Source organism: Phragmites australis, chromosome 4, assembly GCF_958298935.1.
Source record: "Phragmites australis chromosome 4, lpPhrAust1.1, whole genome shotgun sequence".
Classification (NCBI taxonomy): Eukaryota; Viridiplantae; Streptophyta; class Magnoliopsida; order Poales; family Poaceae; genus Phragmites; species Phragmites australis.
The window spans coordinates 35,305,959-35,320,517 of NC_084924.1; the positions used below are offsets into that span (position 1 = coordinate 35,305,959).

General features: G+C 41.9%; 1 protein-coding gene across 1 annotated transcript; it reads left to right on the top strand.

Annotated features, from left to right (window-relative positions):
• The first annotated feature begins 3,375 nt into the window (after positions 1–3,375).
• On the top strand, positions 3,376–9,566 carry LOC133916233 (nuclear poly(A) polymerase 3-like). The gene is made up of 10 exons (XM_062359820.1): positions 3,376–3,951; positions 4,048–4,125; positions 4,215–4,313; positions 5,724–5,786; positions 5,865–6,026; positions 6,576–6,689; positions 6,982–7,044; positions 7,146–7,445; positions 8,385–8,549; positions 8,631–9,566. Exons 1-10 carry the CDS (start codon positions 3,718–3,720, stop codon positions 8,958–8,960), a joined length of 1,608 nt encoding a protein of 535 aa, XP_062215804.1. The 5' UTR covers positions 3,376–3,717; the 3' UTR covers positions 8,961–9,566.
• The last annotated feature ends 4,993 nt before the right edge of the window (positions 9,567–14,559 follow it).

The following is a 14,559-nucleotide window of genomic DNA, read 5'->3' on the forward strand; positions in this document are numbered from 1 at the left end:
TTGTTGTCTTTTCACTTGATCGGTAAGTGTTCCATACATGTATATATGTTTCATCATTTTTAATAGACTGATTATTTTTATTAGATGAAGAAATATTTGGTTCATGTGTATACATGGGTAGATCCACTTTATTTACAGGATGCACATGACATTGGCTTTTTTTTTCTAACGATCCATCATACGTAGGAGCTCATATGACACCTTCTAATATAAAAAGTAGAATACTGGACCTGTAACAGACCAACTCGAGACATTTGACAATTTTTGTTTAGAGTACGTTACTGTATGTATACATCCTATATACACAATGGTTTGCCGGCGGGCCACGTGATCTTGTGAGCAAGCCATATTCACGTGTAGCCACTACATACAGACATACGCTATGACAACCATGCATAATTTTTCTTTCTTATTTGGTACAACCTCAATATTTTGGGCGCACCAATATTTTGTGGATGATGATAGACTTTATTAATCTCCCTTTTTTAAGGAATAATTATTTTGAATTATCCATTTAGCCATATCCAGATGGAATTTAGCCATCAATATTATTTTACTAAATGTTGCATATATTTAAGTATAAGCCAAAAGTCGTGTCAACAATTTTATCTCTCTCGGAAAAGGGACCGTAGGTGACACGAGCAACTGGTTCAGCACCTCGAGCAATGATTTCACGAGTTTACGAGCCATATCATCCATCTAAGCATATTAAGGAAACGTAAATTGCATTTGGTTAATGAAAAAAATTCACAATTCAAATATGCACTGTAAACATGCAACAATTGAACCACAAGCCTAACTATAGCCATGTGTTAATTGGTTAGCTCTAACCCTAAGCATTTGCTACAATCGGCTAACCGTGGCCTACCATCCCAAGCACTTGCTAAGGGCACGGCTCAAACAAGCTTAGAGGAACAAAAGGGAGATGGACGGAAGGCAGATGAGCTTACTAGGATGTCACTAGATGGGATGTAGAGGACCGCTCGACACCTTTACCTCATGGATCTACAGAGAGAGGATCCGGCAATGAGCAATCTTGTGATGGATCCCGGAGTGTGGAGTGCCAAACCTTGCCACAGTGTGCACAAAAGACAGTGGAGGGAAGGAGAGGAACCATTGGCGGAATGGAGGTACGTCATTGGAGGGGATGGAGGTGACCTATTAACGGATCGAATTTGGAGAGAAGAGGGGCTATGAGTGAGTGGTAGTGGAGGAGGGGAGTGGTAACCCTAGTGGTGCGCGAGAGGAATGCCACTGGGGTGGAGACGGCCGCGAGGTAAAGCTATTCGTCTAACTTGTGGGCTACTGCACTGTGCAGTGCGACACAATTATATTTATTGGACTTGGGTCAAGAGTGATGCTCAATTTTTCATCACTCACAAGGTAGATGAGGGCGTATATTTGCACATACCGAACCAAGTCAGAACTGTGAAAATAAACAACCAAACAACATTTCTTTAGTGAATATACGCTTTCATCGAGTCAGGATGGAGCTCATCGGCAACCAATCACGCACTTATCAATTTAGCTCCTTGCGATGTACTTGAGGAAAGATAACAGTCTGGCTGATCTCGATGAAAGCACCACGAGCTGGTCTGTCGTTGCTGCCAGTTATTGTTGAAGGGTGGAGCCTGTCTTGAATTTTCTTCCAATTGATAGTAGAAGGCAAAGTAAAATATGAAAAGAATCCAACTGCATAGCAGGCATCGTTTAAAGAACAAGGTGACAATGCTCACCAAAAGGGTTAGCTATCATTGACTCGAAAAGAAAAAAAAATTTGGCCTTCTTTGCTTTAGAGAGGTACTGTACAAAATAGATGAACATGATTCGAGGCATTCCACGTTGTTGAGCATGGATGACTTCTCACATCACCATTCAACCTTGTTGATTGATGCACTCTGTGACTCTGACAAGGAAACATGTGATGCCGATGCTAACACCTCGCTTGATGTTGATCTGTTGTGGCCTTCTTGTAGCTAGGATTTGGAATTGGTACTTTATCAGAACTAACCAATGATTTTGATTAACGAATAGAGCAAGAGGCGAGGCCGGGTCTGATCGTGGGGAAGATGAGAGTCTAATTCTAGAGCATTTTTACGGTGATCCATACTACTTGTAGATAGAAAGTAGTATAAATGTAATCTGACCGTCCAGATGATTGGATATTTTAATAATTACGATAATAATTTTAATATTTACCCACCATGCCATCAAAGGGTATTATAGTCTTTTTTGTTTTACCTTTTACCTGATGATGGAATAATTGGTTCGGTGAACTGATAATCGGATCACGCAGATCTCGCGAGAGAAGGCATCGGCACGCAGACATCAGCGAGGGCGGCTACGGCTTCTGCGCCGGCACTCGCGAGAGAACGTGGCGACGCGGGAGAGGGCGGCTATGACTTTTGCGACGGCGCTCGCGAGAGAAGGTGGCGGCGCGGGAGAGGGTGGCTACGGCTTCTGCGGCGGCGCTCGCGAGAGAAGGTGGCGGCACGGGAGAGGGCGGCGGAGCCTCCGCCTCCGCCTCTCCTGCCACCGGCTTCACCCGCTCCTGACGCCAGGCGGCTACTGGCGCCGCGCCTTCCCCCGCGAATCGAGATGCCATCGCCAGTCGCCGTCGCCGTAACTCACCGTGGATGGGCCGACCTCAAGCAACCCTAGTCGCCGTCGAATGGATAGGCCGAACTGGTATCATATAACATTCGACCAGACTAAACATTGAACATATACATTTACACCATATAACTACCATACCATTTCTTTTTTTTTTCCAAAAATACCCTTATACTACGTATACTCTTCTAATATACTACTCATACTACCTTTAGACAATAAACAGTATTCTAATTAATTTGAACCATCCGATCTAAAAAATAGATGACCCACGTCTCTCTCAGACCACCGTAAAATTCCTCTAATTCTAATGATACGAGATTTAGGGAATTTGCTTTAGAAAAGATAACTTATTTATTCTTTTTATCATAAATACATGTTATTTTCGAAAATGTTTATCAAAATTATAAAACTTTGATTAATAATAGTTTTCAAAATATTTAGTTTGCAAACCTTAAAAATCATATGGGTAAATTTATCTTAAACATATTTTTAATAATATCATAAATTCAATAAGAATAGTTATCAAAACTATATATTAAAAACCATATATTATCCAAGCAGCATGTATTTACGATCGGAGTGAATAAAAACCAACATCATTGTACTCCTAATCTGCAAACGTCTTCGAAGCAAACAACCATAGAAAACTTGCGGACCATTCCCAGGCCAGCACAGGCACAGAGCGACTTCCTTCCCGTGGGCAGCCAACCACCACGCAGCACACTCGCCAATGTTCCGTGAGAACCAACCACCACGCAGCACACTCGCCAATGTTCCGCCGCGTCCGCTCGCGGGCCCTTCTCGCCCTCCCTCCCACGTCCCACCCCGTCTCCTCACCAGCCAAGCCCCCCGACACCTCCGCGCCCGTCTCGTGTCCTCGGCCCCGTCTCCCCTCCTCTTGTTCCATACCGTTCCGTTCCGTCCGGTCCATCCCCCTCAAAACCCCAATGCTGCCTTAAACAAGTTCAAAACGTGAAAGCTCTCGTTCGCGTCGTCGTCTCCGCGTCCGCCACCCACCCAACGACGCGGCGGGCATAGCCGGGGCGCCTCGCCACCGGCTGGCTGCCTTCCCGCCTCCGCCGGCGGCGTGCTCCGGCAGCAATGGCGCTCGACCTCGCCGTCGGGGGCTCGGCGCCCCGCAAGGCCGAGCTCCAAACCCTAGCGCCCGTGCCGCTCGTGGGCCCGCCGCCTCCGCCGCCAATCCCGACGACGCCGGGGATGTACCTCCCGGGGCCGCCGCCACCGGGGGTGCTCCTGCCGCGCCCGATCGTGTACCAGCTCAATCCCGCGGCCGTCACGCACATGGACGAGTGCCGGAGTCGCTCCCTCGTCAAGGTGAACGCCGGAGCCTACAGCTCGCACGGCTCTCTTATCGTATGATTCCGTGTGGATTCGTGGCTAATTTTGGGAACTGGTGTTTTACGAGGTTAGTTCATTTCGAGCGCGGGGGTTGTGCCTTCAATAGAGGACGTGCTGAGGAGGGAGAGAGTGGTACACGAGCTCGACAAGGTAATGGGGGGCTAGGATTTTGGGCTTAAAGGTTTCTGCTTGCAATGTCGGCTGGAGTGGATGTTTTGATCTGGTGGTGGTTGTTGCAGATAGTGATGGATTGGGCAAAGAGGGTGGCGTACGAGCAGGGGGAACAGCATTGGATCACATCAGCCACGGTGTTGACCTTTGGCTCCTATGCCTTGGGGGTAAGCGAAGGATGTCAAATTTGTGTACGATCTGTTGGAATTTCTTATGGTGACGCAACGTCCAGTTGATATATTTGTTTATGGTATTGATTTGGAATGATCTTTGTCTCTGTGTTGCATTTACTTATCTTTTAATATGCTGTATTCAGTTTAAACCCTAAAATTTTGCCTGTACATTTCTGGCAATGTGTCATGGTGATCATCATTTCTGAGTTATTACTGGGATATGGTCAGCTAGACGTGCCTTATTGTTAGTTTGTTACGATATTTATTCCACGAGTTCTCTAATATGCAACTGTCTTTTGGATGGAGTTGCATATGTGTCATGTTCAGTTTAGTAAAGAGCACGTTTTCTCTGGCCTTGACCAATCTGCCGATTATCATGACTCTGATAATGTCTCCACAAAGCAAAATGAGCAGCATAGGTCCTCTTTTTTCCGCTCACTGTTCGTTTTCTTAGCTTGCTCAGCTTGCTGCGATAATGATCTGGTGGAGTGATCTGTTTGACTGCATTGCTCTTGTACAATTTATATAAGGCCAATGATTGGTAGGATCAGAATGTGTGATAGTGAATGTAAGAGGAGAAAGTTGCATGTCACATGGTGGAGGCTTGATACTCCCTCCGGCCACAAAGAAGTGTTGTTTTGGGCATCGACAGAGTCTCCAAAAAACTTTGACAGCTAATTTCTGTTGTAACATGTAAAACATAGCAAAGTTATAATATCATGATACTATTTTTTGAGATAGTCTACTCATATCATTTTCAAATATTGATTCTCAATATTAAAAAAAATAGCTGGCCAATATTTAATTAGTTTGACTGCACAAAACCCAAAATAACATATTTTATGACTGGAGGGAGTATATGCATGAATAGAGAGATGATAGATTCTTAGTCTTGCATATCCAACTTAATATGGTTTTTGTTGATGTGACAGACAGAACTGAATCATGGGATGTCTAGGGGATAGGGGAGAAATTGAGTCTTGAAATCTGCTTCTACGGTTAATAGCATGCATGTATATAACATGGAGCTTGTTTAAACTGTGTGCTTCGAATGCCTTAACAAAAGTTTAAACTGGACAAGTAAGTCAGGGAGTTAGAAAGAGCTGCTAAATATGAATTTGTGTTGATAATTATATGCAGGTTTTCTACAATGAATATTATACATATGCGTACAATGGTTTTGTTTTTCATTTCTAAATTATTGTCAACATGCGTACAATGAATAATATACTTATGTGTACAATGACAGATTTCAAAATCTTGGTTTGAGTAGTCTTTAATGGAAGAATTAGAACTTGAGTTTTCCTATTTATACTTCACAGTATTGCTTCTGTAGTTGCCCCTTTGAATTTTGCGATTTATCTTTTTGAGACAAGCCTTGACTAAGAGTTTTCCACTTTGAAGGCATATGGACCTGAATCTGATATTGATGCTCTATGTGTTGGTCCCTATATTGCGTCACTGCAAGTGAGTATTAATTTTGTATTTTGTTTTTGCCCATTAATTTGAAATTTACTCAGAATGTGTTTATGTGTTAATTTGCAGCATCATTTTTTCGTTGTTCTGCGACAAATGCTTGAAGGAAGGCCAGAAGTATCAGAATTGCATTCCATTAATGGCGCTAAGGTTCCATTGATTCGTTTTAAATTCAATGGGATTTTAGTTGATTTTCCTTATGTGCAACTCCCAGTGATCAATGCTGCAGAGGTAATCATCGTGGTCTTTTGATTAGTGTTTGTTTACTACCTTATATTGTATGTGTTGCATTTGTTCATTCCATGGATATATTTTTGCATTTCAGGTTTTCTTGAAATATCTTTCTGTCTAACTATCCTATAACATCATGCTTTCATTTTGGTCGTGCTGTACCTTGATAAGTTATTTTACTTGCTACAACTTTTGCAGCATTTAGTGAGGCATACATAATATCTCTTGAAAGCAACGCCTAATTGTGAACTAGATTTCCCTCCAAGAAATTTCAGTCCAGCAACTTAATGTGTTGTACATTTATTTCAACAAGGTTTTGGGTCTTGCACGTAAATGAGTTAAAGCATTCTAGTATTTGTGAAGACTGATATCTTTGATATCCTTATGCATAGACTACACTATAACCCCATCCTCCCTGGTTTGACAAGTAATTTTCATTATTAGTTTAAGTCATTTAACTGTAGATCAGTTTGTAGAAAAGAGATATTGTGCATAATATTTGGTGTTTGATTTAAGTTCTCATAGGTTGTACATTGGTCATTGCTGCAGGCTATACATGCATTTGATCCCTGTGTGCTAGAGAAAGTTGATGGGGCCAGCTGGAGATGTCTATCTGGAGTTCGTGTTAATAGACAAATCATTCAATTGGTTCCTAATATGAAGGTCCAATAACAACCTCACTAGATTTATTCACATTCCATTATCCTTCTTCATTTATTTGATTTTACTCTGCATTTTGTATTTCAGACCTAATGTTGTTCCCCATTGTTTCACTTTGTTCCTTACATACATCCCTTTATATTCCTCAGTTTTGTCTCTGCTAATGTGTTTTGTCTATGCTGAATCGAATATCCTTTTTTTCTAGCGCTGTTGGTCTATCCATTGAGTTCTTTAAACCTTTCTTTCTCCCACTCTTCCTTTTCTAACTATCTCCTTCTACGGAGTGTTGATGCAGAAGTTTCAATATCTGTTGCGGTGCCTCAAACTATGGGCAAGAAAAAGAGGACTTCATTGCCATGTAGGTGGCTTGCCCCCTTAATTTTTCAACAACTCCTTGTGGATGTTGTCTTTTATTTTTCTACAACTACACTATTATTGATTACCTGATGTCATTTTCAGCTACTTGGCTTCTTTGCTGGAATTCATTTGGCGGTTCTTGCCGCATATGTCTGTTGCAGACATCCAAATGCTAGTATCAATACTTTGTTCTCTTTGTTCTTTGATATTTTTGTTCACTGGCCTTGGCCTCTTCCAGTGAGTTTGCTTGATCTACCAACTCTTTGTCAGAGTCCTGATGGGTGCTCTCTCATGCCCATAATGTTGCCCTGTATTCCACCAGAATTTTGCTCCTCTAGTATAACAGTTAGTACTTTCAACAAAATCAAAGAAGAACTTCGGCGTGGTCATGCTTTGACCAAGGTATAGTGATTCTTGCTAGGTTTCTATTTAACTAATGTCCCTTTTTCCTTTCTAAAAAGGTCAATTCTCTGTTTATATTTCTACTGTCATGCCCTGTCGGAATTCGATATACGAATTACTAGAATGCATATGTTGCGAAGTTGAAGAGTTGCGAGTTGTCATATTAGCAAGTGTATTTCAATACCTTCCATTCTTTTTTATACTGTTGTGTTGAATTGCCATATTATTTATTTTGAAACCAATTGAGATCCCAAGTTATTTCCTTTGTGTCACTTTGTTGCAAGCTCCCAAGTAATTTAAATCGGAAAGGATGTGGAATTGTGGATCACTTTGTTTCTTATTTTGAGGTTGGCTTTTTTTATAAGCGCAATTTTTTTCCAAATTGAGATCCCAAGTTAATTTCTTTTTTCTTTTTTTTTTGCTTGGTCACTTTTTTTTCTCTTTTAACAGAAAAAAGGTTAACTGGTTCAGTTTAAACATTGGACGCCTATGGTTAATCCACAGAAAAACTGAGAGCTTATTACTATCTTATTATACCATTTCCTGCATTGGGTGGAGCTTCTTGGAGCCAGGGGTGGCCATGGCTCCTCTATGCTCAAAAAATTTCTCATTTCTCAACAAAACACTAATCTTCACCATTTGACTACTAACGAAAACACTGATAGATACGTTCCTCTTTGAGCTTCGCCACTGATTTCTAGATACTTGAATATGTCTTGCTCCATATTAGTTTTCCGAATCTGTTGCCATGTTTACTTTTTAGATCTGCACTCACTGATAGTTCTCCAAATATGTTATGCTGTAAAGTCTTTCATTGTGCTAAATGTCTTAAACGGTTTAAATTTCACTTGCCTCTGTTGTTGGTGAAATTTAGTTTCAAGGCATGCAATGTATCCCTGAATGGCATCTTGGTAATATCTCATTTTGTTACTTCTACAGGATATCAGAAGTACTGATATTGACTGGAGTTGGCTCTTTGCACCTTTTCCATATGGTGCAAAATACAAACGTTTTCTTCGCATAGTTCTCTCTACTCCGATGGCTGAAGAATTACGTGACTGGGTTGGATGGGTGAAATCACGATTCCGAAACCTTCTTCTCAAGGTTGTTTATTGCCACCTGTGTGTTTTTTCTTTCACATTTCTGGATGGTAGATCATGAACTTTCCTATCTGATGTTCTGCAGCTGGAAAGCCTTGGTGTTTACTGTGACCCAAATCCCTCGGAGCAAGTTGATCATACCATCACTGAGCCAAATGTTGCATTCTTCTGGGGTCTCATGTACAGAAGGAGTGTGCGAATATGTACAAGTTCTCTCAAAGAAGACTTCATGAAAAGTGTCTTTAATAACATCTATGGGAAGGAAAAATGTGCCCATTCGGACATAACAATGTCCATTGTTGAGCCTCCCCAGCTGCCTAAAAGTTTCTTTGATCACTCAGTTTACTCAGAGAATCTACCACCATATATGATGGGCCACCAATTAATGAAGCAGGACCACAATGCAGTCGGTTAGGGCTCTGGTGTCATATTGCAGTTGAGCTTCGTTTGTGCATATCGATATGATAACAGTGAGAAGCCTAATTTTCTTGGGTTGTTGAGGCCGTTTTCCGCATCAGATACTCAGAATTTCTGGCTGTCTTTTTAGATGTAGGGGCTTGTTCATGCCTCTGGCGCAAGGAATACGGAAGTTTTTCCGTGGAGTTGGTTGTCAAGAGCTGGATCTTTCTTCAAGCTTCTAGATTCACGCGAGCAACTTATCCCTGTTGTGAGGCATGTGCAGGTACATGTATATTCATGTACACAGCATAGCAATTGGTATACAAGTGGCAGAGTGACCATATAAAGGTGTTTGTAAACTGTAGTTGTAATCTTTGTACCCAGCAGCAAAAAATGTGTAAATTGCTTCCTGTTGTTAGAATTGCTACTGGGCACAAATGCTGAGGTCGATATGATTGGGTGGTGAATGGAAGCCATCCATTCTAGGCCAATATGAAAGTGTTTTGGATCGATGCGATCCACTTTTTTTGTTGTAGGCTGCAAAAAAAAACTTTTGCCTGTCCTACTGTCCAAGAATTCGTATGTAGCGATCTGACTTTGTGGAAGAGAAATTGTGTCCTCATGCGTTATGTCTGGCCCAAAGCTTGATGTAATTGCGGCTGATGTTATTTCCGTTCTATGTCAACTCTTTTTGACGTGTTTATGGTGCAAGATTGGAGTACAGCCTTTTTGGTTTGTGCCCTAAACCAACTTTGTCAAAGTTTGGCGCTCATTTGGATGGATGCCAAATTTTGGTAAGCCTACATCGTCCTGGTCATGTTCTATGCCAATCTTTGGCTAAATTGTGGGCAACTACAACTTTGGACAGCTAAATTTTGGTATTGAAAATTTGGGCACAAATCAAGACCCTATATGCATGGGACGCGTAGCTTGCATTTCTGAGTATGCTTGCACCTTATTTTGCTCCAGAATTCAATAATCTTGTCCTTGTGTCAAAAAAAGAATCTGAGGACAAGATTAACCAGCATTGATCTTTTACTTGTTTCTTGCTGCTCTTGGATTGCTTTGCGAAGAGTCAATTTAAAAATTCACATTCTAGGGTTTCGGAGCGCCTTTTCTCCAGTTGTGATGGTCGAACGGCAGAGATGCAGTAAATGTGCATTACGCTGCATCTGCACAGTCTGATCTGCATCCAGCGATCTGAAACAGCGTTCTACAGTATCAGTACAACAGGACAACACAGTAAATCGCTAGAGATCCTTATCAGCAGTACGATCTCCACGGTATCTGCTATTGTGCTACTGTATATTACTGTATGACAAGTCGCTGTGCGTATTGTACATGCTAGCTTAGCACCAGGTGAAATAGGATGTTCAACGGTCGCTAAATATGTTAATTTAGATATCCAAATTAAATTTTCGCTTCGACACGGTAACAACAGAAATGTTACAGTTTGGTATCCGTAAATGCAGTATGCCAAATCAGAGTGAAGCAACACAATACTTCAAGTGGTATAACAAGTTTGATAAGTCACAATTACCATATTTCATCAAATTATCACTTGTCAAACTTTCAGTTTCTACACTCCAAGTTGATTACAAATTTCACAGTAGTCATTTGAAAAAAAATCACAGTAGTAACTGAAATACTGAATAGCATATGAGGCCAACAAGGCAATAACCTGTCCATGAGATCAACACAGGTTAGTACCATCCCAAGGAAATTCCAGCTTGGGAAACACGCCGGTGTTGGTGGGCTGCAACCAGTAAGACATATATATATATATATATATATATATATATATATATATATATATATATATATATATATATATATATATATATATATATATATATATATATATATATATAATTAATGTTACAAAATTGGGTCCATTTGCAAATTTTACCGAAATAGACCCTGGTTGCCCAACCATTAGGCGACAAGGCTTGGCAAAGATCGTCGTTTTGTTGAGCGATGTTTGCGAAAGTCTCTAAAATATTATGTTCTTTTGCTCTCACCCTTCGAGACACCATTCAGATAGTCACAAAAATTTTGAAAACATTTAGAGTTGTATAGGATGTTATCTTCAAGTTCTTCACAAAATTCCACCCCACTTCATGGCTTGTACAATTAGGAACAAAAAACACAAATTTATGATTCCCTAAAAGTTGTCCTTTTTTCTTCTTATTGTACAATTCATTGTTTGATCTGAAACTTTGGAGCACTTGAAGATAGTATACTCTACACTACCAAAAAAAAAAGAATTTTTTGTGACAATTTGAATGATATTTTGAATGTTTGAGCAGATGAATACAATATTTTTCTAATTTGTACCGGTTTTTACCAAATAACTTTATAATATTAAAAAATTGACCTTCTACCTATTTCCTTTTTTATAGAATATATATTCGGATTTTATACGGTGAATAACAATCAACACCGAATACAGGAAGTTCTAGATTCTTTCCTTTTACAATTCCTTGGGTGGGCAGTGCAAATTATAGGGCTGTTGTGACGCCCGTTTTTCACCGGCCTAGCTCATCTTCCTCCTGCAGCCCAGCCCGCTCCTCCTCCCTCTCTCTCTAACAGCCCAGGTCCGCCTATCAGCGTTTTCCTCCCGCTCCTTTCGCACTGTGCTCGCGCCGCACCGCAATTACTCATCAAAACCATCGGCGCACGCCTCCACCCCCGCGCCCCACGTCCCCGCAACGAACTGCTCCCTCTCTGCGCTATAAAACGGACTCCGCAGCACCCTCCTTTTCTCCCTCACCCCATCGTCAACTGCGCTGAGCGCCATTACCGCCGCACCCGAGCCTTCCCGTCGCGTTTAAGGTCGCCGCAGGCAATGCAGGAACACATGAAGCCTTCCCCGCCGCTTCTCGACGTCGTTCCGCTACCGCAAGCCAGCCCGCGCCGAGGTCCGGTGAGCATCTCCGCTCCTCACTGTTGCCAGCTCTCCCTGTTGCGCCTCGGGACCGGCTGATCAACTCTTCAGCACCGCAGGACCCTGAGGAAGCCCCCCATCGACCCCCAATTTCGCGTCTCCGTCCCAACAGCCGAGCCCCCATTGAGCTCCGACCCCCGCCGCCACTTCCCTCCATCGCCGACCACCGTTGAGACCCTATCGGCCGCTGTAAAGCCCTCGGTGAGACTATCTGTCGTCATCTCTTTTGATTGCACCATTTATCGTCGAGTTTGGTAGCCCGTAGCCCCAGTTTGCGTGTCGCCGATGATGTTCCAGCCATGTCTGAGGCGGCGCCACTGTCTTCTTGCCGGTCATCGACTTCCCCCAATCATCCTGGGCCATTAGATCTCAGATTTGAGGCCGAGATCACATACCCCTTCGGGTGTGTAACCGGTCCACCATGGACCAGTAGACCCAGTCCACGGTGCCGGTCCACAATCCTAGTCAGCGGCTCTGTAGGCACCACGTCAATTGTTTTCACCCGATCAGCATCCTCGCAAGTCGCCACCTCAGCCATTCGAGCCCAATCAGCGTGACGATGCAATAATTTGGTTTTTCAATTCAAAAATAAATCCTTAAATCTTTGAGATTAGGTAATTTTACATATAGGCCCCCAAACTTTTTTGTTTTCACAAAAGACCCTTTTCAGCCCTTGCAATTTTACTTTCAGCCCCTACAGTTTTATTTATTTGCATATAGATCCCTAAAATTTTACAAATAAGTTCCTAGAACTTTCTATTTTTACAAATTAGCCCTTATTCTTTTTCAAAAAAGCCCTTGTAGCTTAAAACCCTCATAACTTTTTCATACGAGTTCCGTTTTAGGCGATTCTTGCGCTCCCGTGATCGTAGCAGCGAGCACTATCCATTAGTAATATTTTTATAGTGCCTTGCTACTGTTTGGTGTACTGTTCTTAGATGTTTGTGCTTGTTTATTTTCACTGTGCGCGATTGCAATAGAAGACGAGCAGTTTGTGAACCTACAGGATCAGAATTTCGAGGAGTTTGAGCAGCCCACGGTTGAAGGCAAGTGTCCTTGATCACATCGATCCCATTGTAGGAAAGAGTATCTTTTATTTTTCTAGATGCATGCTTGTCAATATGAATCCCAAGATTAGGGTTTATTAGTATTTTCCGTGATTATCCTTGTCGCTAGTGTTGTAGTTTATGTGTTAAGGGTAGAAATGCTTAGTCGTGCTGTCAAGTCAGGTGAGTTAAATGTTAATATGAATAATGGTCTATGCAACATGAAACCGGTTTGGGTAACTTTTTGTAGCAACATGGATCATAGGGATCCAATTAGGTTGGTTTGGTTGGTATGACTGCTGTGTGCGCATTGGGAATGTGCGAGCACCTGCCTTGGATTCTAAGGACCGGTTTATGAAGCCTGTAACCTGGCATAACAGCACAACCACGAGGCTTATATGGTTACAGCCTGACCAATTAATTAGATGTCCTTCTTATTCTATACGCACCAATTGGCTGTTGAGTGGCATAAGAGGGGGCCTCTGCAGTGGATGGAATCCCTGTTAACGGTGAAACCTTAGTGGGTGCATATGGATTTGGAGGCGCTTTGTAAATGCTTTGTAGTGAGACCCTGGCTCTACACCCCGGAAGTGTGAAGCAAAATGAGAATCAAGACTCGTGGGTAAAGTGTGCAAACTCTGCAGATTATAAAACTAATCGGTCAGCCGTACTCACGGTCAAGAGCGGGTTTGGACTTCTTCATGATTAGTGAGGGATTTTGGATGGTTAGTTTTGGGTAGTCGGGTGGTATCTTGATGAATTGGTAGCTGGGTATGAAATATCTGGTGAGTCTAGTAGCCAGATGAAATTCGATGAGCTGTTTCTTTAATGTTGGTGTCATCACACATAGTAAATAGGATTGTTGTGTCTTTTTGAGTCCTAGATTAAGATGGTATAGATGCAGTAAACCTGATTCAAGTCTTTCTTGCCTTAAGCCTTCATATCATGTTTTTCCACACTTGCTGAGTACCCCATATGCTCACGCTTGCCTTCTCCCAATCTCTTAATGCTGCTCAGAAGGTGAGGACTTCGAGGGCACCCTGGTCGATGGAGCTGAGTTCTAGGCGAAGAAAGATTTCGACCTGAAGACCATGTTCTAGGCTCGTGCTCCCCTGGACAACGACTGTGGATGGATGGAAGATCCGTTATCGCTAAAAGTTATTATAGTGTTTTCTTTAAGACCTACATATCCTTTTGTAATGATGAATCTTATCGTTATGTAATGACATTGTTATGTTATCACTTATGAAATCACCGTATGTATGAAAACTTGATCCTGATATACATGTAGAATGTATTTGATTTGTTCTTTGAAAATCGGGTGTGACAGTTGTTTGTTTTTATGCCAATGCTTGTCTTACCTAAATTCGCTAATGTTGACAAGCATTTGGTTTGCTACCAAAATTTGGTAAGATTTCTTCCTCCATTGAAACTCTAGGTCATTTACTTAGGCTAATAATATGTCACCGAACCAAACAGCCCCAGAAGTAGCATGGTGAATGGCACAACACGAAATTAGGAACCAGTCTATCCATAGACGAGCATGTTCATGTTTTCTAGGACGGGATGCTCCACTGGATTTAAAAAGCATAGGATGTACTCACACAATCGAGCTCCAAGCT